Here is a 24,516-nt window from a genome sequence, read left to right on the forward strand (position 1 = left end):
ATTAATCATAAAGACAGAAAAACAAATGCACTATCAAAAATGCCCTATCAAAAATGCCCTTATGCCCACAATTACACAATTTTTTTTTTAATATAATAAGTAATTAAAATTCTTAACTTACTACAATCGTTAGATATATGATTACAGATAATTCTCATTTGTATATATAATTTATCAACAAATTAAATTAATATTTAGGTAAGTTTCAAGCGTTTCAAAGAAATTAACCCTGAAAATTCAAAGATGGCACATATTTTAGAATCAAACAGAGAAATTTTTTACTAGAATTATAAAATACATTGATATTGTAGTATAATTCATTAATATCGAAGTGGATTAACTAGCTCTAGGTGATCGAGTGGTTCGATAGTGACTCTTAGGTGTATTACTTAAAATGTCCTGAATTCGAGTTCTTCCTCGGATTCTAATAGGGGTAGTAATTAGAACTCTTACATTGTCAGTAGTTTCAGGGTCTCTGAGGATTAATTGATGTGTGCGTAAACTGACCTGGATGCTCCGAGTCATAAAAAAAAAAATTATATATATATATATATACATATCAAAGTGGGTTGATTAAAAAATTAATTAAGTGTGAAATTATCAACTGTAGGCAAGAGTTGAATTATGTGGTGATAAGTAATAATGTGATACAATGATGGTAAATAGCATAATTGTTTCTTAAGAAATGAATCAAACTGAGAATTCTAAGAAAACATCATCACATTGGGAATTTTAATGAAATTGATGGTGTTATATATGATTAATTTAACTAAAAGTGATAGAGGCTTTCTAGTTTTGTAATTATTATTCATGGAATTAAATTAAAGAATGACAAAGGATTGATGGCACAATCTAACTAACCTTTTAGGGTTTAATTTTAATTTGCAGTGATTTTCAAATAAATTATAAATCTGAAAAAAGGAATTATAAAACTATAATAAAGTTGTTGAAAATTAATAAATAAAATTACCTACTCTCTCTTACAAGTTTAAAGGATGAATATGCAGTTCTTGAAAAGTTGAGTAATTTGTATGTTTGTTAGCTCTTAAATGGAATTAAATCATCTACCTTAAGAATAAATGGTTGAACCTTGCCTACTGAAATTACTTAAGCAATAACTATTATCACCTAAAACCAAATTAAAGCATTTCGGAACCTTTAATATCTGGGTTGGAATTAGGTTCCTTCACAAAATTTTCAATTCAATTTTTGGTTTCCAGGATGAAATTTGCATAATCTATTCATGGAGATTAATGGTGGAGGGTCCTGGTCTGTAAGCAGTGGAGTGCAGAATCCAGAAAAATTACGGAAACTGACAATAATAAACAGGTGGGTGGAGAAGATGGGACGATTAAGTTTTAAATTGGGAAGTGGTTTTTCTTCTTCAGAGTTGACACCATCAACAACTCTCAGCATTAAACATTATTGCATTGAAAATTATAGTTGCAGTAAAATCTTGAATCATGGTATAGTATTTATAATAGAAAAATGCTAGCCTTACTGACTTTCCCTACTCATTTCTCTTACTCACCTTTGTTAAAATGACATATAATACTCGTACTATACTTATGGTACCCTTACTATGCTTTATATTTATAAAAGTGAGTAAGAGAAACGAATGAGAGAACAAATAAGACTAGCATTACTATTCATAATAAAAACCTTGATCATCCATGTTTCTTCATAATATTATTATTTATAATTTTGTTTATCAATTTATGCAACATTTGTATAAAAATGTTACAAGTATGGTTTACTTGTGTAATTAAAAGCATAATTGAGTTACCTATATCTCAAATTTATATTACAATAATTTATAATTAAATGTGCTTGATAAAAGAATTAACATAATTGTGGGAAATCTAATTTTGTTTGTGGACCACTATTGAATGGTCTAATGAGAAAAGAGCAAAAGAAGATCTAACATAGTCTTCTAAGTTCGAGTCACCTTGATGATAAAAGAACAAACATAGTCTTTCAAGTAAAAGGATCTAACATTTGAGCCCTTTTGATGATAAAAGAGTAAGAGGAGGATCTGACATATCTCCCAAGTTCGAGTCTCCACAATTACTAATAAGGGTGTCCACTAGAGTTGAATAACTTACTCAAAACTAACTCAGATTATCTCCATTATTAAGCCTTATGAACACTGAATAAACTAACTAATTAACTCATGCAAAGTCTGAGCATGGGGTACATATTTCAGATTGTAAAATAAATATTGAAATGTAATTAACCACACTCTTCAACACTAGAAAAGAAATAAATAACAAGTGTTCTACAAGATTCATCCACTCCCAGAAACATTTTCAGTAACAAAATAACACAACCTATCCAAGATTTTCATTCAGACCAAAATTTTATGAAGGCATTGATGAAAGATTTGAAAGCAACCAAAATTGGGTTAGTTTCTCTTGCAATAGAATTTCTTGATGCTTCATCCCATGATTCACTGCCAAACCAAAATTAATAATAAAAAAAGGGTAAAAATTATGAAGAAAAACAGAATTAGAGTCGATTTGCAACCCAGTTTTTATGGAGTTCTAAGATAAACTTACATTCTAATTCTGTCTAATTTTGGATTGCTTCCTTTCTCCAAACTCTCTTTACATTGAACATCAGCTTTATTTTCAAACACAATTCCTTTCGGGGTTCTTGATTCGACCCTGCTGCTGCTGTAAGTGCCACTGGGAATCTTGCCATTTGCAGCATTTATTTCCTGCAAAAAAGCACATTTGGAATAGTTTCCGGCAAAATTCTACTCACAACACTTCTACATTATTCCGTTTTGAACAAATATCCGTCTTAATTGAGGTGACCACCAGATACACCTTAATTATTGTCTACGTGACATACATGACTTTAAGTATTGAACCATGACAATGACTTAACAGAGAGGTGGATATCCAAAAATTTGATACAGTGATAAGCAAAAGCTGTGCTCTAACACATTGAATATGACACGCCCAATAAACACTAATATGTATCAACAACCTTGTTACATCTCATTATTTTTCTAATTCAAAAATAACGGAACCTAGATGGAAGAAGTAAATATAAAAATGTTAGTCATTGATAACCCGTGTAATAATATACAAGTGTAGGAAAGGAATACCATTTCATGTAAAAGTATTATAGGTTTCTCATGCCCCAAAGCAACATATTCCTATGCAGCTGATCGCTTAATTTAAATTCAATTGACAATGAAACTAACAGCCAAGGTTTTCAAATTCATGTCAAGAGCAGGGTATACAAACAAAATGAGCTGCAAAGCTTACTGATAGGAACCCACTCCAATAACTCAACAATTTTGGCTGGGCCATGGGTCTTTCTTGGGCTTGGGTAGAACTCTCCTTGGAAAACCGGCTTGCCAAGGGAGGGTGCCCAAACCTTTATAACCCACATGCCTACCATTTTCCCTTTCAATGTGGGATCCTAACAAGGGAGGGTGCCCAAGCCTTTATAACCCACATGCCCACCATTTTCCCTTTCGATGTGGGATCCTAACACTTACAGACTTGATTGTCCACAAATACAAACCAAATGATTTTTAAGATACTCACCTTAGTGTCATCAATCCGTTGGCTTTTTTCATGCATCCCAGATGTTAAAACATCATTATCAGAAACTTCAACCTCAACTTCTTTGTCGACCAGAGTATTAGGTACAGTGCCTCCTGTAGTAGAGAAATTTGAGCTTTTCACTTGTGAGTCTGCAGAATTTTCTATCATTTCCTTGTCCACCAAATCGGAATTTTTATCTGAAACTATACCTGCAGGGCTCTCCCCTTTTCTCTCCGAGGAATTTATTTGATCTAATGGAGCACTGCCATTGCCGGAATCCAAGTCTAACTTTTCAATTTCATTTTCCTCCAAAGTTTCAGTTAAATTCTCCACATCAGATCTTTCACCGGAGCTTTCAGCAGTCTTAGGGACAGACCTTAGAGGAAACGTCTCTACCACTACTTCGGCTGAGATGGGAGTTACTGTAGCTCTAGCAGCTGCCAATTTTTCAACTCCTTCCTCTACTTCTAATGGTTTACTAGTTTGCAACTCTTCATATGTCCTTCTAGCAGATTCTTCAACTTCCATAACTACCTGGCTCCCATTGTTAAGCCTTTGCTTTTCATGCTCACTGCAGAGCCCATCAGAAATTGCAACTGGTTCTTTGCTTACACCCTGGTCATGGTTGGGTATGAAATGACTTCCATTTGATGTTTGCAATTCTTCAGATATCCTTTTAGCAGATTCTTCAATTTCCATAACTACCTGGCCCCTATTGAGGACTCCCTCATTCTCAAACTTTTGCTTTTCATGCTCACTGCAGAGCCCACCAGAAATTGCAACTGGTTCTTTGCTTGTACCCTGGTCATGGTTGGGTATGAAATGACTTCCTTTCGATGTTATGTTCAAAGAAGCTTGAGGTTCTTTAGAAATTGAACCTAATGGATATTGTTCATCAAATTGATTTGTGCTCAGCTCATCTGGTATGAACTGAGCAGGACCCAGCACTCGATTTTCTTGGATTATCTCTCGGACAATTTCACGTACTGTGTAGAAAGAGCCACCAACTTCCTTGTGTGTCAGAGTCAGTGATGGAAAATTCCCATTGTTTGAGCTCTGATACCTGCAAATGATTGATATGCCACTAATGAGGCAACAAAAAACTGGAAACTTGATAAAGTAAATGTGCAACAAGAAAGTAAAGTGTGGCCCTTAAGTTTAGGAAAACATACACAAGTTATGTCAATAATCGCCTAATTATAGATCCATTCATAGGAAAATTATAAATTAGTTTGAGCTAAAGTCAATCAGAAAAAAGAAATTTCTCCACATTTGGTGATAATTTAAAACTAAAAAATGCTTGTCCTTTTGTGTCAATATACCTATCAAAACTTGTAGTTACATCAATTTGAGGCACACTGTTTGAACCTAATAATCCACTTAAATGCTAATTTCACAAAACAAATGCAAAACTCGCCATGCAAAAGATGGTTAAAGTCGGTCTCCAAGCCCTCTTCCAGATCAAAGGATACAATTAGTAGCCTACAACTCAAAGTATCAACAACCCCTATCACATCATGCTACCAACTATTAGACACTACAATCACAAAGGGAAAAGTTGTATATGTTGCTAGCAAAAAAAGTTACACAATCTGAGGGACAGACACAGATACACACTAAGAATAAATTAATTTATTCAGGGTAAATAAGAAGTAGAAGGCAGAGGACAATCAGTGACACCCTTTTCATAGGTGATAAAATAGTAAAATATGTAAAATTAAGGGAAAATGTATAAAAATTACTTTTTTATAAAGGATTCAACCATTGTCTTCCTCTCCTCCTTTGAACGCCGAACTCGAGACTTCCTCCCTCCAGACTCATTGCCCTTAGCTAGGGCAAATGTTTGCCCAACCCAACCACCCTTTATAGCATGCATTATCGTTAGAAATTAAGTTCACCGCCACCTGTTACAAATGCAAACTTATGGAAAAGAAAAGTTAAAATTAGAGACTCATTCACAAATCGCAATTATAATCATCCATTAAAAGTACAGACTTGGTCCAACAAAACACAACTACAATCTGAAAAACAATATGATTCCCTAAATAAGTAAGCCGGAATTATCCATTTCATGTTTAATAATACAAAAAAGGAATTGCATCCCAGTAAAGTCCACTAATCCCCGTAACGTTACCGGGTCAGCAACCCAGTACTCAAGCATTTCCATGAGTAGTAGTCAGTCATACTACTGGAGAAATGAATTCCACAAAAGGAAACGAATACACAAAGAAACGGGCAGTGAAAATGACAAAGAGATGATGAATATTGTTGATAATTTAAAGTTGAATTGTAAATGGAAAAATAAGAGGAAGAAACGAAAATAAGAGTGAAGTATAGGGAAAATGGAAGAGAATCAAGAGTTAATAGTGTTACCTGAACATGGAGAGAAATGAAGGCTGGAGTGTTTTTTCAAAACCCTATGAAGAATAAGTGTGGAGTAAAGATTTGTTCAATTGGTCCACCTTAGGGCGGGATCAGTGTAATTTTTTAAGAATTGATGGTCATAATCAAACCAAACTAACAAAGTTAACAAGGAAGGGATGACTGGTAATGGACTATATGATTGGGCTCACCCAAAATGCTGCGTTGAAACTTGACGGGCTGGATTACATTGCCCATTCTATATAACGATCGCTCTTTGTTGAGTTGAATTTGATACAAGGATTTAAACTTGAAAATACCTAATAATGAACCCAGAGTAGGCCATTGTGATCGAATCAGAAGATTATCAGTACAAGTGCTTGAGAAGAAGACTAATAAGCACGAGAAAGAAAAATATATTCACATCTATTAATACTTTAATGTACATAGATTTTGTTACTTCCCCAGCAAGAGAACAGCCTTCTTGTCTTGCACTCCATTAATTGGCTCACATCAATGTATCTATGTAGAGTATTGAACCATTTGGGAAAAAAATTTATAGAAGTGGAATCAAACTTCAGTAACAAAGCAGATATAGCAGGAGTCGGAATCTGGAAAATGCGAAATGAAAAAGTCAGAGCAGGAAGGGTCTTTCCATGTTGAATTGCTCTAATCAAAATTGCCTCTAATATTACAAAAAGAATATACAATTGTAAAAGAATACATTTGTACTTGCTAAATGGGTGAACTTGAATGCGGAGAAAGAATCTGAATTTGTGTTGATGCTCTTCTCAGTTCTCAACAATCTGGTAGCTCTATAATAAGCCTCAAAACTTTTGTGTCGTCCCTGCTGTCATTAGGAGTATATATATTTTAGTTTACTGAGAACGGTATATAATCTGTTGAATCTCGATGTTAGAAGGAAAGCTTCTCCAGCTGAACGAGCCTTTTCTGCTTCCCAGTTGAAAATAAATTTTGGTTCAGTACCTGTATTATGATCAAAGAATTAAACAACTAGGTTTCAGGCTATAAGCATCATAAGAAGATTTTATCTCATTATATCAACTTCTTTCTTCCAAGTGTCGCCTGTCTGTATCCATGCCTCAACCTTTCGAATAATTTCTCCTTTGTTTTCCTCTTCTTGTCCATCTTTAGTCTGTATCTTTCTTCTCTCTCTCTTTCATAAATCCCTTGCCAATGCACTTCCCCCGTTAATGGCCACAACCACTTCTCCCTCGGATGGTCACCATCATCTGCTGCCTCAGCTAGATCTTCATCCATGCTCTTCAACAATGTAAAATTAAAATATTTTCCCCATCTAAATCCATTGCGTTGATCTATAGGATGCTGCTCTTTTAGAGAACCGGATAGAGGATCTAAGTACACCATCTTTCGTCCGCTGTGATAAGCCCAGACATTAACAAGAAGTTCCAATACCCGACAATAACAGTGCTTTTTCTGATGAATGTTAAAAGAAGTAAAATGAGATATCTTTACCTATCAGAACCACAAAACCAAATGTTATAAAACCCACACAACTTTACCTCAAGGTTGGAGGAACTCAACAAACACGTATTTGCTTCGCTAGAATTGTTATGCAAGGCATCAAGAGAATCGGCAAACATCCTGCATTTTTAGCAGCAAAATCTTAGTGCTATGTTTTCATTGATGATAAGCAATGGTGCCTTCCATAAGACAGCCTGGGAAAGAATGTAACAACAAAATGAGTTAAAAATTAAAATGGTATATAATGCAAATTACCTGGAAAACATCATGAACTCTAAAAAGGAAGGGGTTGGCATAACCCAGCTATGCAGGGCAGACCAGAGACCACCATCTACTGGCATGGGAGGAAGAGCTTCTATATGTGATGGCAAGTCATACATCTTACGGAAGGCATCTTCAAAAGCAGCTCTGCATGCATTAAAAAACAAAATTTATCGAGGTTCCAAGCACATATATATTAAAGGGTCGAAACTTTTGGGTTCATGTTTATAACTAAAAGCCAGCAATCAATTTCTTTTAAAAAAAAACCTTAGAGATCACTTGAGCTTTCCTGTAGGCTCAATGACTTCTAAATTAAAAAGTATTGACAACATAAGTATGTATGCATAATAATCATTTACCAGCAAATATTTTCTACTATACCTGCAGTATCCTCCATTTAGGATGTCGCATATTGACCAAAAAGTAAGCTCTTTATTACTTCCTGGAAATCCACCATCCATGTCCAGGTGTGCCCAAAAATACATAACATCACTTTTAGTTTCCTTTAATGTTTCTTCCAGAACTTTTTCAGCTCTTATGGACAATGAAACCTATTTTTTTAGGAAGAAAGGGGACGGTATTAGTAGCAAACTATGATTAAATGAGGAAACTTTGAACTTCAGGCAGAAAATGCCACATTAACTACAACATTGTAAGGTAGAATAGCTTTTCCATTTTTCCCCAATGCAAAGTACTCCTTTTCTAGTTGAATATCACTGAAATTTCAAACGTCTCTTTCTTCTTTGTTTCTAGAAGGATGAACTCAAACTTAAAAGTAAAGATGGAAATACAGTTTATAAATACAGCTCCATCGAATAATCAAAAACTGCAAATATAGGGACACCTGTGTTAGAAATACCTTTCTACCAGCTGCACGCCATGACTGAAACCCAATCCAAGGTCTTTTGTGAATACTATCCACTCTATTTGCAATAGAAAACATTCCTCCAATCTCACAGAGAATGTCCCGGTAGTAAGTAAAATTCAAAAGAGGAAGCCGACCAACTGCATCCACATCATCTGATCTTAACCTTCGAGCTGCTGTAGACTGACAAAAAAAAATAGATGATTAAGAAAAAAAAAAAAAAATCACACTGCAAAGACAACATTTTTAGATAGAGCCTATCAGTATAAGTTGAAAAAAAAGAAGGAATACCCTTAATGAAGGAATAAAAAGATTCATATATGCTTAAGCAGACACATCAAATGCATTAATAAGGATATAAAAGGACTAAATTACATACTATACCAAAAAAAATAGAACATGAGAGAGAGCATGCATTTCTATTTTCTTTCTTTATTTTCCTCTTTTCCGATCTATAGCAGGTAGAGCAGTTCAAATAAAAAAATGATGCAAAAAGTTTAAATCCTCTAATAGCAAATCAAACAATTATATATGGCTGAAATAAAATAGTAATATCTCAGAGTAAATGGCACAATATATTAATTATTAAATAAAATAAACATCAGCAGAAAATAAAATATAGATAAATAAACTCACAAGACTTAACCCACGGTACAAGGAACCGTGGTGCAAAAATGGCCAGGCCCCAGCACCACCGTATATTTCATAAATGCATACTGGCTGCCCTGTCCTTTCTAGCTCTCCCTCATCCCTTTCATTAGCTTCAAACTTAAGCTTTTCGGATTTTCGAGCTTTACGATATATATCATCCCACACACCACTGTCACTGTCCATTCTTTCTTCAAGCTACATATTAGGAAATAAATATCCATGTCAAATGTCTTAAACCAAAACATGACATAAAAACAAAGAAAAGATAATGCAAGGGGTTGGGAATGGGAAGATCCAAGAAGGTTATTTAATTGCAAAACACCACACCTCCTGCCTCTCTAGTGTCTCATATTCTTCAAAATTTTCTATATCTCTTAAAACATCCCAATCTCCTTCAGTCAAGGAATCTTGTGCCCAACTTTGATTTCCATTTTCCGAGAAGTCCATTGAATCAACAAGATTGGTGAATTCTTTCTCAAGGACATAAACAACACTGGAATTTCTATATGAAGCATCCCCCTGCTCAATGTTTGGTATGTCACCAATTCCATGCTCCATTTCTTTCCTGAACAAATTCCATTCCCATGAAACCTGCTGAAGTTGTGAGATCGGACCTGGCAACAAGGCATCTGAAGGAAAATTGAGTAAATTCTCCAGAAGCCGTGCATAACCAGTTATGCAATCTGATGCCAGCATATTCTTAGCAAGTAGTCTTCCAGATAAAGCAACAGTTCTAGCAAATTTAGAAAGTTTCCCATTTGATATGAAAAGTGAGAAAGCCCTCATCAAATCACCAGGATTATGTTTTTGATAAAATATCACATTGGCACCATCAATAACCTGTAATTTCATAACCACTTCCCAGATATAAGAAACAAAGAACCCCAAAACTTTAGTAATCAGCAGACAAGATGAGAAAAAATTTGGACTCACATGTTTTTTAATGATAGGATAGTCAGGTGTAATAATAGGGATTCCAAAAGTCATGGCTCGAATAATCAATGAAGGAAAACCCTGTTCAACTTGAGAAGAACCATAGAGAACAATGTCAGCCATCAGCAGCACACTGTTGACATCAGTATTCAGCCCATAATGCCTTATAGAACCTTGCAAAAGTCCTAGCCGTGAGGCAACTTCCTATACAAGAAATAAAAGAAATCATCAATCTTCAAGATTAAGTATATATATTCAAAACAGCATTGTGGACATAATTGAAACTAAGCAAAGACATTTTACAAAATGACTGCTTCAGTTCATTTTCCCATTTCTTTGAGACTTGTCCATAGTTTTTATGATATCTTAACTTTATCTTCGTCATCGATTTTCCCCTCTAATGCCTCTTTTTCAATATCACTTCATTGCTTGTAGTGAATAACTTGAAAGAACATAACAATATGAACCTATTGTTAATAATATGATAGAACCAAAAATAGTAAGCTTGTTTATCCAGCTTCACAAGTCAATGAATTCTCTCATCAAGTAGCGTATGCCACAGATGAATGTGGCTGCACAATTACGGAATGAATGAAATAGGAAATATTTTCAATGAAGCATTAGTTAAAAGAATCAACATCTGAACCACTAGATAAAACATGAGTTTTTAATACATATATAATTAATGAAAAAAATAGTAAACTATTTAAAATGCCCGCTTTGTTCCCCCGTCAATAGTTGAGATACCGCTTTTCTGTTTACACTCCATCAAATGACAATTAGACAAATTCAAGTGATTGCTCAGGCATATTTTAGTTAAGTTTACCATAGGAAATACTCATAACTATGTATAGGACAAATGCGAGAAGGTTATTAGGTGGCATTCACATGGTAAAAACATAAGCAATAATTCATCAATTAACAATTTGACTACCTGTAGTGCATTGTTATACCCATCAGTGGAATTGCCACATAAGAAAACAAACTTAAATGACCCCTCCACATTGTTTCTCCTTGCATATTTAATTAGCAGAGGTCCTATATCATGCATTGCCACAGCATAGTCCCACGATAGCTCATCATAGAAGAACGAACTTCCGACGACTAGAACTAAAATATCATCTAGAAGAAATCCATTTTCCTTTCTTAATTGATATTTTACATGATTTTTACTGTAGATCTCTGCAGCCCACACGTCGACTGGTGATCCAGTAATCACAAAGAAGTTTCCAGTGTCAAGCACACTATATAACATCTGATATGGGAAGGTTGAGAAACAGAATAAGAATGTCTAACATACTAACTTGAAATAGAGTAGTAACATAATTAATTGGTAGATTTACCGGCAGACTAAAATCTGGAAACACAACAACACTAGCCCTGCTAAAGGTACTTTTCCAATCAGAAAGGAGATTCTTTGAGCCCTTTTCCACATACACTGGTAAACGATTTGCAAGTGTATCTTCCTGGATTACCCATATGAGTGGTATTGAATGAAAGGGCTCCTGCATAAGGCTGCACAGATATAAAACTCACTAATCATAGCATCTCACACCAATGCAAACATGTGAAAAAAAGCTGGAAAGAGATGCAAATCTAAGAAAACACATCTACATGCTCTACAATCCAGATTATTTTAGCTTTGTTTCATAAATAAACATGACAGAACCACCTCTTCAAAATATAATAAATGAAAACTTCTTTAAAATAAAATAAATGAAAAAAATATATATATTGTCATTGCTAATCTTCCAATAAACTATCATTTTCTTTACAGTACATAATTTTGAAGATTTACTGGAAAAAACAAAAACAAAAATAAAAATACCAGATCCTCATCCTAAAAATACCCAAAACAAATGTCATGTAAGGTTTACAATTTCCAGTCATCTGCCAAATTTAACATCATGTGCATTGTAAATACAAATGAAGATCAAAAACAGAAATTATCAAAACTTTCTTAAGAGGATAGGATCTGATTTGATCCATGCCCAAGCATAATGCACAAAATCCACCAAGTGCCATGCAATATGAAACTCTTAAAAAAAATTATAAGAATCAGTGAACTGAATATAGAATCATCATACCACCCACCTGGATATGGCTTCTTTTGCTTCAAGAGAATCAGCAATAATACCTTCAAAACTGTTTGAAGAATGCACAGGATATTAATAATCCATATCAAGGAAAAAGACAGGAATTTACCAAAAAGTTGTGACTAAGATATGATCACTTTTGCGATATAGAAAGAAAAAACAAAAAACAAAAAACAAAAATGGAAAAAATAACCAAACAGTACAACTTTAAAGAACATACATAGACCAATCAACATGGCCATACTGCTCTGGACCTAAGATAGAAATCTGACCACCCATCCGCTCCCACATTGAGTGTGATGTTCCATTCTCCACAGCATAGATCTGTCATACATGCAGTAAGCATGCATAAGCATATCTGATTTAAGCAGTCTAAAACACTGCCCATAACATAAAAAAACTATCATGCTGTCCAGAACTCTGCGATACTTATTTTTTACAAAAAATTGAAGAATAGTTTTTTGTGTTGAAGCTTTCAACCAGTTTTGTAGGTTATATACTATATCCATACATGAGAAATAACAGTATTTGTTACTAAATACGAAAAGATAATAAATGCTGTAGAGAAATGTAAAAAAATTAACCACATAAATGCAAGAGCAGTTTACCTTAAACACATACCCAAGTCTCTGTAGATTCTTCACCAAAGTAATCAACATCAATGACCGCGGATCTTTTTTCATGTTTCCCAGGATCTGTCATTCATCAAGGCAGGCACAATTTATTTAAACCGTTCAACAACTGGATGCACAAAACTATGAATCTTATCACTTAGCACAAACAACTGATGGAAAAAAGATGACCAAAATTCTTAGGTTAAAAATAGAAAGAGTTACAATTCCTGCTAAAAGGAATTTGAAGTTCATGTGCTCAACACCAAGGGACAATTTGTTCAAATTTTTTTCATGATTATTTAATTAATTAGCATGGGAGAGAATGTGACAAATCTATAATTTGCAGTAAGAGTCCTCAACTAATGACTGCACATATGAAACCTAGATACCATAATCTTGGCATAATGTAGCTATTGAGTAAGTCAAACACAAATTCTTCATAATCAGCAGCTTGAGTTTTTTTAATTAACAAAGCAAAACAAGACTATTCAAACATATCTAAAAGTAACCATTCTCAAAAACCTAAAGCCCCAGCCTCATAAATACCTATCTTACAATGCAACAACAAGTTAAAATCCATTGTCATATTCTTTCTCTTTCTTGTGGTTTCATTAATATTTATGTTATCCAGTTTAAAGTGGAAAATTATGAAACAAACAAACACTTCATCTTTCCCTTTCAAAACTGGGCTCTCTCCTTAAATACCTTATTTTTGTAAAGGTCTCAATTTTTTTATAAAATACATCTCAATGTCTAAAAATATTTACCAATAAGTAGATTTTTTTTCTGCATATATATTGTTTTTATGTTAATGCATCAAGTTTATAATGCCTTCTTAAGTTGCTGTCATAGTTTCCCTGACATTCTTATGATTAAAGCCTTCAACACATCGTAAGAAAACCTGCATGCCCTCAAACAAAGTGAGAGAAAAACAAAAATTCACCTAGCAAGTAGCAACATTGAAATAGCATTTACCTGACACACTACTTATCCCATCATAAAGCCAAACAATGAGCCTCTTTTTACACATACAACAACCACCAATTGATGCATTAATGAGCAATCATATCAGAACTGAAAAATGAGCTGATCATCCATAGGAATTCTTTAATGTATAAACCCCTCTCCTCCCATCACCAGAATTTTCTGCAATTCTTTATAATCTTTCATCATTTGGCCAGTACTTTTATATTCGTCCATTCTTTCTTCTTTAGGTTTTAAATGCTTAAACCCCTCATCACTGCTATCCCTCAACACACGAAACAGCGAACAAGTCTTATTATGTACATCCTATTGTAATACAACCAATCAATGACACATTAGCACAAGTGCAACACTTGCTTTCAAATTGACAGATTGTATTACAACATGATGCATAGAAGTATTTGTCCAAAATAACAGGATGCAAATTATTCCTCGTTAAATACATTGCCACACGGACTTCTAAAATGTATGATATTTTTTCCGCTACCATTTACCACAGGATTAATAATTCTACAACAATGATGATAGCCCAGAAACATCAGAGGAGCAATTAGCAATCCATAATTAATAAATTACCGATCAACTTTACTAATTACTAACATGATCAAATGTTGCAACTCTATACTTTGTTAATTTATATCATAAAACCTAAAGTTCTAACTTACACGTCATCTCATTAACAAATCTTAAATCATTAATTGCTACTAATATCCACTTTCCAGCAACCACATCACACGGCACCGTTCCGTAAAAAGGGTATAAAACACGAACGACAAAAACGAAAATCTCAAAGCACACTCACAAGACCAATTCGCGGCGGCCGGACTCCAATTCTCGGCTGGGAACGCAACCTATCAAGCCCATCACCAAGTACGACACGACGCGGCGCGAATCTCAAACGAGTCCCCAACTTCATCGCTTCTCTGACCGGCAGTCCGGTCTCACTCCCGAACACAGACGCGATCGAGCTTTGAAGAACCATAGACGCCATCGCGAACCCGAAAACAGCAAGAAATGCCATGAAATACAGCAAGTACGTACCTCTAAGCGGAAATAACGAGAACAAACCCTTGTGATTTGAACGGTTACTAACAGCGGAGGTTCCGTTAGTGTGCCGATTGCGGTGCAAGTAACGGTGGAGAGCAGGCTTGATCTGGCTCTTAGCCTGGCATTGGTTAGGGTTTCGCTTGCAGAGGCTTGTAGTGGTGTTGCTAGTTGAAGCACATTCGTTGGCGGAATCGGGATGTCTGGGGGTTCGGCCCATGGCGATCGGAGCGAAATGAAAATAATTGGATTAAGAATAGAAATTTTCTCGGGAAAAAGCAAAGGAAAATTAGCAAAAGAAAGAAAAAAAAAGATTGATTGGAAATTTGTTTGGTTAATTAAACAAAAAGGAGATTGCGTTTGTTTGTTTGTTTTTGTAACTTTGTTTGGTTAGTTAGTAGTGTTGGACAAGTGTTTTTTCGTAGTGCAAGTGACATCTTATATATATATATATCTGTTTACCGAGAGGAAGTTGGTGAGCTGTGCCGGCGCCAATTTGGGTTGGGAGGACTTTTCTGTAATTTACATTTACTTTTATTTATTATATTAATAGTTAAACATAAATCAATTACGCGTTTTAGGGCATTAAGCACGTAAAGTATGAACAACTTTATTGAAAATGATTCATTGAAAATCTTAGGTCACTTGAAAGAGAGAATATCAACTCCAGAGCAAAATTAAATTATTGGTTCGCAATTTTAAGAAACAATACAAACAGTGAGGGGATTTGTACCGTTATCAATATTTAAGTTTAATTCATTGATTTTATAATAAAAATTATGAGATTATACAGAGAATAAAAGTATAATTCTTATAAAATATATATAATATTATATATACTCCTACACTAGAAAAAGTGGTGTTGTATTGGAATGAGAATTTAATTGTTTACAAATCTTGAGATGTAGACTTGTCAACTATCATTATAATACAACAATTAACATCAACTTTTGATCATTTTCAACTGCAAAACATCATTGCACATTCAATTTCATACTATAATGTGTAAATTACAGGGTAAACTGTATTTATACGAATTTTGATAGCAGAAATTATTACATAATTAAATTTAACATTAATCTCTAAAAACATATAATCTAGTTCCCATTAATTCCGGTTTTATAGCTGTAGTAAGTCCCGAGTTTTAAAAATAAAATAACTAATATTTTCTTTTTCTTTCTCTTTTTAAGTCGGAAGAAATGTATTCCTAATATCTAATAAATAAACAGATTTACACAAATAGAAAATAGATTATCAACTGTTTTAGGCCTCATTTACAGAGAATTATATTTTATGTTAACCATCTAAGTTAAATAGATTAGAATTAGATTGAATTATATTGACCACATAACATGTAGCCAAATCATATTTATTAAAATATAAAAAACCGAAGCCCTTGTTAATGGATGCACATGGATCATAATTCAAGTTCAATTAACCATGGAGACATTCAATTCAATCTCACGATCCTCTGTCATAATAAATTTAACAAACATCAAGATACCAATTTTGCCAAATTATTGAAACGAGGACTAGGAAAAATTATCTCCTCGCAAATTTATTTATTTATAGTGGACCAGAGTTTAAGGAATAATCCCTTTCACATCAATTTAAAAAAATATGTTTAATTAGTATTATATTGGTAGAGGGACAAGATAGTGTGTGTTATGAATAAAAAAAAAGCATAAATAATTTTAATTTAATTTAAAAACAGTTACTTAAGAGTATGATCTTGTGGGTGTGGGAGCACATGGATTAGCATGTGAGTGGTAGGGCATTATGACAAAATCGCAACTCTCATGTGATTTAAGAAATGAGAATTGCGTTGATTTGGACCTTCTGGGCCCATTTGCCAAACATTCAAATTCCGCTATCTCCCATGTCCCTACCCGCCAACCATAGTACCATGTTTCTCTTATAGTCCATTTTTGGTCCAATTATTCTTGGTCTGTTTTATCTCTGTTGGAGTTGGACCACTCTAAATCTCTAATTCAAAAATGTGACCCTTTTGTCCAAAAAGTTCACTGTAATCCTTTCAATTAACCATGTTAAAGCAAATTGGTTTTTGTCATTGCTTAACATAGTTACAGAAATCAACTTCCTTCAATAGCGAATCTTCTATCAAGTCTCGTGGACAGAGTCGTAACCTTTCAACAAAAATTTCATTCAATTAGAATGTACGGAATTTTGTGCATATATGAGTTCCATGTCTATGATGGAAGGAACCTATAATGTAGTTTTATTGATATTTATTTAACTACTACATCAATTTCGTGATGATATAATACATGCTTTTATTGGGAACAGACTTTTTCGTTTATAACTTTACAAGAACATAAAACTTGGATTGCTTTTGTAATTTCATTCATCATCAGGACGAGATTCAAGAAATTGCCTTACTTTAAGCCGTTCATCCTCTGTGAGATCAAAATCGTTATCACTCAACCTCTTCCGCAGGGCTGAACTGATACTTGTTGCATCATCATCAATAATCTGTGTACAGTATATAAAGAATGTCAAAAAACTGTCAATCATTACCGGTAACCAAAGCTATTCTAAATTATCGATTATAGAATTGTATCCAGTAGTGCTACTCTTTTCCACAGTAATTAGGAATCCACATTTTTTGGTGCATTTCACCAAATCCTATGTTATAGTCTAAGTATTAATAACTATTATGATTTGTCCGCTGGTCACTAGAGCTAGATAGAGGAAACTTACATCAACATAGTTGTTGACATGGCCGTCTTTGTTGGGATAGGTACTTTGCTCATCTTTGTTGCATAACCACTCACCATCAACAATATACTTGTACTCGTAGTGTCCTTCCTGTTAAACCAAGAGTTATTAGTCAAAGCATTGCCATGGTCTATATCAAGAGCAGAAAGATCTTGAGAAATAGAAATGACTGGCATATATAGAGTACATATTCGATCTTTCGACTTGTTTCCACCAAATGTATAATTGAAAAAAAGGGAGATACACTTACTGGAAGTTCCTTCTCCATAATCCAAAGACCTTGTTTTTCATTTGTTAGAGGCATTCTCTGAAGAAGAGTTACAAAATAAAATGAATTTGTCATAATAGACAAGGGTCATAACACCATATATGATCTTACATAATGAATGCTTCTCTTAACAATTTATCTCGCTTCTTGTTCTGTGTAGAAGTCAAGATTTCAATTAAAAAATGCATTCTTCCACAACCTAGTGTCACTCTTCATATTTTTCCTCACCTAAAGCATCCAAAATGATTCTCTTATTCAAGAAGATGATAATAGATAGAAAATCAATACCTGGCCCCATCCTATATCCAGTCCAGATATTTCCACAGAAGTGCAATTTTTATTTTTCCATGAAAAAGTGACAGGCTTCTTTCTGAATCCTGTAAGCTTTTAACAAAAAGATAATGTAGATTAGATGAAAAAAAAATTCTGTACAGTTCAATGCCTCTTGAGCATCTATTGACTATTGTGACATTAAAAACTAAATCTGACTCACAATATCAGCAGTTGCATATTTTATAGCATCCAGTTTTGGGAAGCATGAACGCTTGCTCTGCAAGAGAAAAAAAACCAAACTACTTTAGGGATGGCAAGAAGATCCTGTGGTTATAAAAACAGAACTTTAGGTTCTTTCTTTTTTTTTTCTTTTTTTTTTTTTTTTTTTTCACATTCATCTCCAACAACAAAAGATATGTAATTTGTAAAAATGATTACTGATGTGATGTTAACATCAAAATTTACATCATATTCTAAAAATAAATTATGCCCAATTATTCTCAGTAAGGAAATACGCAAGTAATTGGTTTCCATGAAATGATAAGTATCCTGTCTACATAAGTATTATGTAGTGAGCATTCATCAATAATAAATCAGTTTATAGATCAAAAAAACAATGTAGAATCAACAAGTTGACTTTTTGGTCATTGTGATAATAGGATTGTACAGAAAAGGGGACAAAAGTAAATGAATAAGCAAGGTATTAATAATTGTGAGATTATTTTAACCATTTATCCAAATCTTGCAAATGCAGATTGGTAACATACTGGATAAGAAATAATGGATACTTCAATATCGTTAACTTAAATAGAAAGGTATAATGATGGTGATCATGCTTATTTGAATTTTTATCTATTTTTAAGGATTAATTATCTTTTAAAAGGAAACTTGGGATATCACTTATTTCTGTTGGTTCAGGATCTTTTACCATTAGGAGTAGATTACTTTTATCCTAGTATTTTTAGTTTCGCATTTTATAACTTGGCTACGAAGTTTATGTAAATCTAGAAAAAGTTCATGATTTATGTTGAGAGTTCCAGAAACCTTAGTCCTGATCATGTCTGTCCCCTCTTTGTTTCTTTTCTACCCTTCCCTCTAACTTCTTCTAATTTCTACTTACTTTTCTCTCCTTTTTCTCTCTTAATCTGTCTCCTTTTCTCTTTCGTATCATACATCAACTAGTATAAAAGGTTTTTTATCCTAATTTACATCATCTCAAAATATTAGAATCTAATTGTGAAACCCAATATACAGGCTACTTGTCAGAGTTTCAGAAACCACTTGTAAGTACTTAAAACTCCACGTTTATCTTAAAAAAACAGGATAGTTATGAGTACACACCAAATTCTATGATAATATTGAAACAGTAATGTAGAGTTACCAGCAGAAGTCTGTGAGCTTCACTCAGTTTATAGCCTTGAACCCAGAACATGTATGCCAGCTGTAGTTTACAACCAACAAAGCTTCTCACTATTAATAGGAATTAAATTAACAGATTTGCATACATATGAGTGAGAGCTAAATCATAAAATCTTATCATCATAAATAAATAAAGATAGCAAAGCCCCTGAGTATCCAAACTTCAATGTAAGAAAGTCTCTAATAAGTTTCCAGTACATCTTATGAGCAAAATAAATATGATTAGGAAGCACTAATAGTCAGATTCCTCTTTACCCTTCTAAAATTTCTTCTACATCCTAATTCTATATGCTCTTTCAAGAGCTCAAAGGATAATTAACCATGCATAGACAACTCAATTGTGTATAAGCATGAAAAATTGATGAGCGTACTGCATCCCTACTTAGGACTAATAACCAGGTATTTTGATATGAAGCAAAAATTGATAATGTACTTTCTTCATCCCCTGCCAATGACATTAGTAGGAGCAAAGGCCTTCAACATTGTATTTAGTCCATCTCATTGCAAACAATTTCTCAGAAGTGCTGAACTCACCCATCAAGTGATATACGACCAAACATATTAAAAAAACCAAATCACTTAATAGACATGCGAAGTAAGGACGGAGAATAAAAGCAAAAAATCTGCTAGAAGGTTTTAAACAATAGTCACATTGGGTGCAAGCCCCTAACTTTGACAGAGAAAATAATGCAATATCTTTCATATCATCAGTGAAGCACCTTTGGACAGAATTTCATTGTTGCAATGATAAAAAAAAAGTCGAAGAACAAAGGCAAATATTTTGAGTAGTTTGCATTTCCTACATGATTCAATATTTTGATTTCTTGCAAAGATCTATGAAACTAGACATTTGAACTGTGAAAACTAACATTAATTCATAGAATACTACCAAAAATAAGATCAAGGGCAGGTATACACTTTTTCACAACCCATAGGAATATTACTTGTAAGCACAAAACTTTTTTCCCTCGTATAATAAAAAAATTTCGGTTCACCAACAACAAGACTCTTCTAAATGAATTTTTTTTTCTGAGTCGTGGATGAAATTATGATTGAGGAATGGCGATTATAGTTACAGATGAATCTGAAGCGTGGTAATGATTTTTAAGGTCTTAGCTTGTGCATACCGTGACAGCAGGAGCTCTTCCTAGTCCAGCAGTACAATGCACATATGTAACACCTCCATTTCTCTTAATGGCTTTGTATAATTTACCAACCACAGCTGGAAGCTGCATCCTCAAATCAAATGAGTCAAAGTCCCTGGAATGCTAAAGATTAGGATATAGAACAAGTAAACAGTGCACTATGCACGAGTAGCCACATGTCTGTGTGTGCATGTGCATAAAACTATATATATGTTTGTACATATCTATATACAAGTATTTATGAACTTTTATAATGATCTACTATTCCATATAATAATTGCAATGAATTGATTTCAGAACGAACTAGAAACTGCATAATGCAATTCACACTATGGGAGCACTTCATTCCTCACCAACCATGAGGAAGTTGCTACTTATAAAATAGATAAGTAAAACATTTTCAGGCAAATGAGTAATCAGTTGATCAATTATGTTTAATAACTAATATATTAGTTTTTTCTGTTAAAATTCTAATTGAAAAACATTTGGAAGAAAAATATAGGGAAACTAGGGGTCGACACACAATGACTTTTTTCCTCAAAATATTTGTTTACATTGTACAATAACAAACTCCAATATGAGAAAAGCTTAAATCTGAGATTGGCACTATTCTACCATACAGCTAAGCAGCCACATGCTATGAAAAACATTTGAATCCCATCCTTATCCAATCTTATACTTCTTTCAGTCATGACATAAAAAACCACACTGCTGGAGTACAGAGTCATAATGATAAAGCAACCACTCTCCAATGACTAACCTTATTTCAGCACGCAAGTGTTGAATGTCATCATATGTCTTGGCATACTCCTGAATAGCACTAATGTCAACTCCAAAATATCTGGAACTGGTGAAGGAATTATAGCAATTTGTTTGGTCATGTAATCATTTCAATAGATTGCATTAAATGCTAAAAAATTCATGTTAACAAATGAAGGTCCATAAAATAAGGATTAATTTTTTGTTAACATACATTGAGATATAACTTCTAAAACAAATTTAAGGATACTCCAAATCTGGATTTTGTTGCAAGCAAAATATGGTTTTAACTCCAATTTGACGAAGCTTGTCAACATCTTCAGGAGTCTACAATTATGATAAAGAAAAGTAAATATCAGATGATCATCCTCAAGAGAATATAATTAATTCCTACATAGAAATTAAAAACAACAATTACCTGTAGGCAAGATCCTACAATCAAATCTGGTCGAATGAAGTTGTAAGTCATTCCTAGTTCATGCCTATAGGTCAAAACTGTATCAAAATACATCAAAGAAGATGATCAGCAACACGCAGAGTCGCTAACAAAAGAAATCTAGATGTGTAAGAGATAAGGATTTAGAGGAATATGTCCATTGTAATAAACAATCCACATGTAAAATCAATCTTTTACATATGTCCATAGATCACCATATTAAATAGGCTGCCAGAACAGCATATAAAATAATGATCCAAAGAATCAGATGCAAAAAAATTTCTTCAATTAGCGCAAACTTATACTTCAAAATTTTTTATTTATTTTTGGCCTAAATATGTCGTAAGTCCACAATATCAAGGATGCCATTTACATGGAACATGTCCTGTATATCTTAAAGTCTCCACAACTTCCTCAATGTCAAAGTTAAAGCTTATGTGTAAACTTACCCGCACCCATAGCTTCTGTCATGTTATTACTATAGATATCAGATTTTTCCTCCTCCACTTCAGAGCCATTCATCTCTTTACTTGACATAGATCCTGAAATTGCCTGTAAATGAAAATTGTCAGCAATCTTCTACAAGAATTTGTACATCCATAATCAAGAGTCAACAAAATCATACACAACTAATAATTCAGAACAAAAATCAAGCAACAGACTTGACCACCTTGCCTAGCCTACTCTTCAAGGGCACTGGTATAAATCAATGTTCACCAACCTTCACAAGGACTTAAAAACTGCAATAATGGACTTATTTTATTGGCAAACAACAGCTGTACAGCACTGCCGGTTTTGGTCTTTGTCATATAATTGTCGTCAACCATATATTAATAAAAAATAATAAACACTACTGAGCAAAATTTCCCCTTTAACATGCTTTTCCATTCTTCACTTGAAAATGTCTAATTTCCACTCTCTCAATGACATTATATAATCATAAATGAATGATTAAGACCAAAAAAGTATAATCATTTTGACAAAGAAAACATTAACAGAATAAACAAAACAGAACAAACAAAAAAAATGGATATTCCACACAAACTCCATTACGATTGGATGATATAGACAAATTGAAATCGTCAAAAGAGATCTATTCATTTCCCCTAAGACCTGCTGCTACAGGGAGCAGTCTTAGTTACGAAACAACCTAAAAAATGAACTATAATAGCGATTCAAAGCTAATAATACTTTTCCTAACAAAAAACTGAAAATTTATAATTTCTGCAAGTTACCTTGACGGCTATATTTGGATACAGATCAACAGAATTCATCATTCCCTGCAACAAATCAGAGACTCCATAAAACACAAACACATGAACACGAAACAGTAAAAGTAAAACCGGATTGAAGCAAAAAGTGTGTACCAGTGAATTGAAAGAGCAGGAAGAAAGAGGAGCCTTCCGTTGATTGAATTTGAAGCTTTGCAGAGGCAAAGCTGAGGATCTAAAATTTAATTAAAAATTAATTAACGAAAATGAAGAAATGAAGTACAGAAATTGAAGCATCGTTCATGAAATTAAATAAAAAACCTTGGAAGATTCTGTAGACAGTTCATTTGATTGATTGAAATATCAGAGAGAATGAGTAAATCTCGTAAAGGCAAGTGTCTGTAACTGTGCACTTTTTGAACTGATATTTTTGGTGGCCTTTTATCAGCGTTGGAACCAACCGGCAAAGAGGATCGGCTTTTGAGAGATTCTCCAAAATGCCATTTTTTTAATTTTTATTTTATTTAATGTTATAATTTTGTCACGTGACTGAAGATATTTTTGGATGCTAATTTGATTCGTGGATGCGATTTTTCAGCTCTAATAAACAATTATTTCGTAATCTATACATCTGAAAAATATATTTTTAATCTGTATCTTAATTACTTAAACTTTAATATAGGTGTAAAGTTTTTTCATAAAATAAATATAATTTTTTCTTCCTGATTTATTCGCCCCTCTAATTTATCTTAATAAACCCCACTTTAAAAGTTATCCCATTAAAAATTTTAAACATTTAGATAATGATTAAATAAACTTGGTAGGTTTATAAAATACAGTATAACTTGTAGGTTTATAAAATATAGTATAACTTCTCTATAGAGATATTTTATATATGAATAATTTCTACATAGTTATAAAAAATTTTAGTCCTAATTTGGACCAATTATAAATAAAAATAAATTTTACATTGTAATAAATTATAATTTTTTAGGTCCCGTCTTAAAAAAATTACCTCTACATAGTAATAATTATATGTATATTGTAAAAAATATATACTATGTTACATTAAATGTTTAAGATAAAATAAATATTTATCTAAAGTTGTTTGGGACCATAATTTGTGCTTTAAAATTATTACTACATCTTTTATCTTATAGATACATAATAAGCCGTCAGTATGAACACCTTCTTATTGAAGCCAAAATATTTATAGCTTCTCAAACAAGTTTAGAGTTTCTTAACACAAAACTGTTGGTATTTATGTACTATCATCCTCGGGATTATCTCTTTCATTTTTTTTTGTCTAATTTTAATAATGATTTCTTTTTCAATTAAAGCATACATGACTTGTTTCTCACTTGGATAATTGTGAAAAATATTAATGT

At 33.3% G+C, this 24,516-nt stretch overlaps 3 protein-coding genes across 5 annotated transcripts; all 3 read right to left on the reverse strand.

Moving 5' to 3' along the window:
• Positions 1-2,000: 2,000 nt before the first annotated feature.
• LOC116108475 lies at positions 2,001-6,964 on the reverse strand. 3 transcript variants are annotated; one of them, XM_031394724.1, is made up of 6 exons: positions 6,657-6,964; positions 5,937-6,535; positions 5,306-5,483; positions 3,564-4,626; positions 2,559-2,719; positions 2,001-2,452 (listed from the first exon to the last, which is right to left on the reverse strand). In XM_031394724.1, the coding sequence occupies exons 3-6, from the start codon at positions 5,437-5,439 to the stop codon at positions 2,344-2,346; spliced, it is 1,467 nt and encodes a 488-aa protein (XP_031250584.1). In that variant the 5' UTR covers positions 5,440-5,483; positions 5,937-6,535; positions 6,657-6,964; the 3' UTR covers positions 2,001-2,343. The 3 variants fall into 3 exon arrangements, with proteins under 3 accessions (XP_031250584.1, XP_031250583.1, XP_031250582.1); XM_031394723.1 differs by having other exon boundaries at positions 6,649-6,964; XM_031394722.1 differs by lacking the exon at positions 6,657-6,964 and having other exon boundaries at positions 5,306-5,467; positions 5,937-6,423.
• On the reverse strand, positions 6,548-15,266 carry LOC116108476. The gene is made up of 14 exons (XM_031394725.1): positions 14,637-15,266; positions 12,845-12,931; positions 12,457-12,560; positions 12,235-12,285; positions 11,484-11,655; positions 11,075-11,395; positions 10,141-10,344; positions 9,535-10,047; positions 9,193-9,402; positions 8,551-8,739; positions 8,073-8,242; positions 7,686-7,838; positions 7,469-7,550; positions 6,548-7,382 (listed from the first exon to the last, which is right to left on the reverse strand). The coding sequence occupies exons 1-14, from the start codon at positions 15,096-15,098 to the stop codon at positions 6,981-6,983; spliced, it is 3,120 nt and encodes a 1,039-aa protein (XP_031250585.1). The 5' UTR covers positions 15,099-15,266; the 3' UTR covers positions 6,548-6,980.
• Positions 15,267-17,097: 1,831 nt separating this feature from the next.
• LOC116108570 (phosphoglucan phosphatase DSP4, amyloplastic) lies at positions 17,098-23,624 on the reverse strand. Its single transcript, XM_031394810.1, has 14 exons — positions 23,450-23,624; positions 23,285-23,363; positions 23,153-23,197; positions 22,367-22,469; positions 21,900-21,976; positions 21,732-21,808; positions 21,483-21,563; positions 20,705-20,837; positions 19,540-19,599; positions 18,379-18,435; positions 18,174-18,269; positions 17,868-17,924; positions 17,600-17,707; positions 17,098-17,371 (listed from the first exon to the last, which is right to left on the reverse strand). Exons 1-14 carry the CDS (start codon positions 23,473-23,475, stop codon positions 17,240-17,242), a joined length of 1,131 nt encoding a protein of 376 aa, XP_031250670.1. The 5' UTR covers positions 23,476-23,624; the 3' UTR covers positions 17,098-17,239.
• Positions 23,625-24,516: the final 892 nt, after the last annotated feature.

This window comes from Pistacia vera, unplaced genomic scaffold, assembly GCF_008641045.1.
Source record: "Pistacia vera cultivar Batoury unplaced genomic scaffold, PisVer_v2 Contig566, whole genome shotgun sequence".
Taxonomy (NCBI): Eukaryota; Viridiplantae; Streptophyta; class Magnoliopsida; order Sapindales; family Anacardiaceae; genus Pistacia; species Pistacia vera.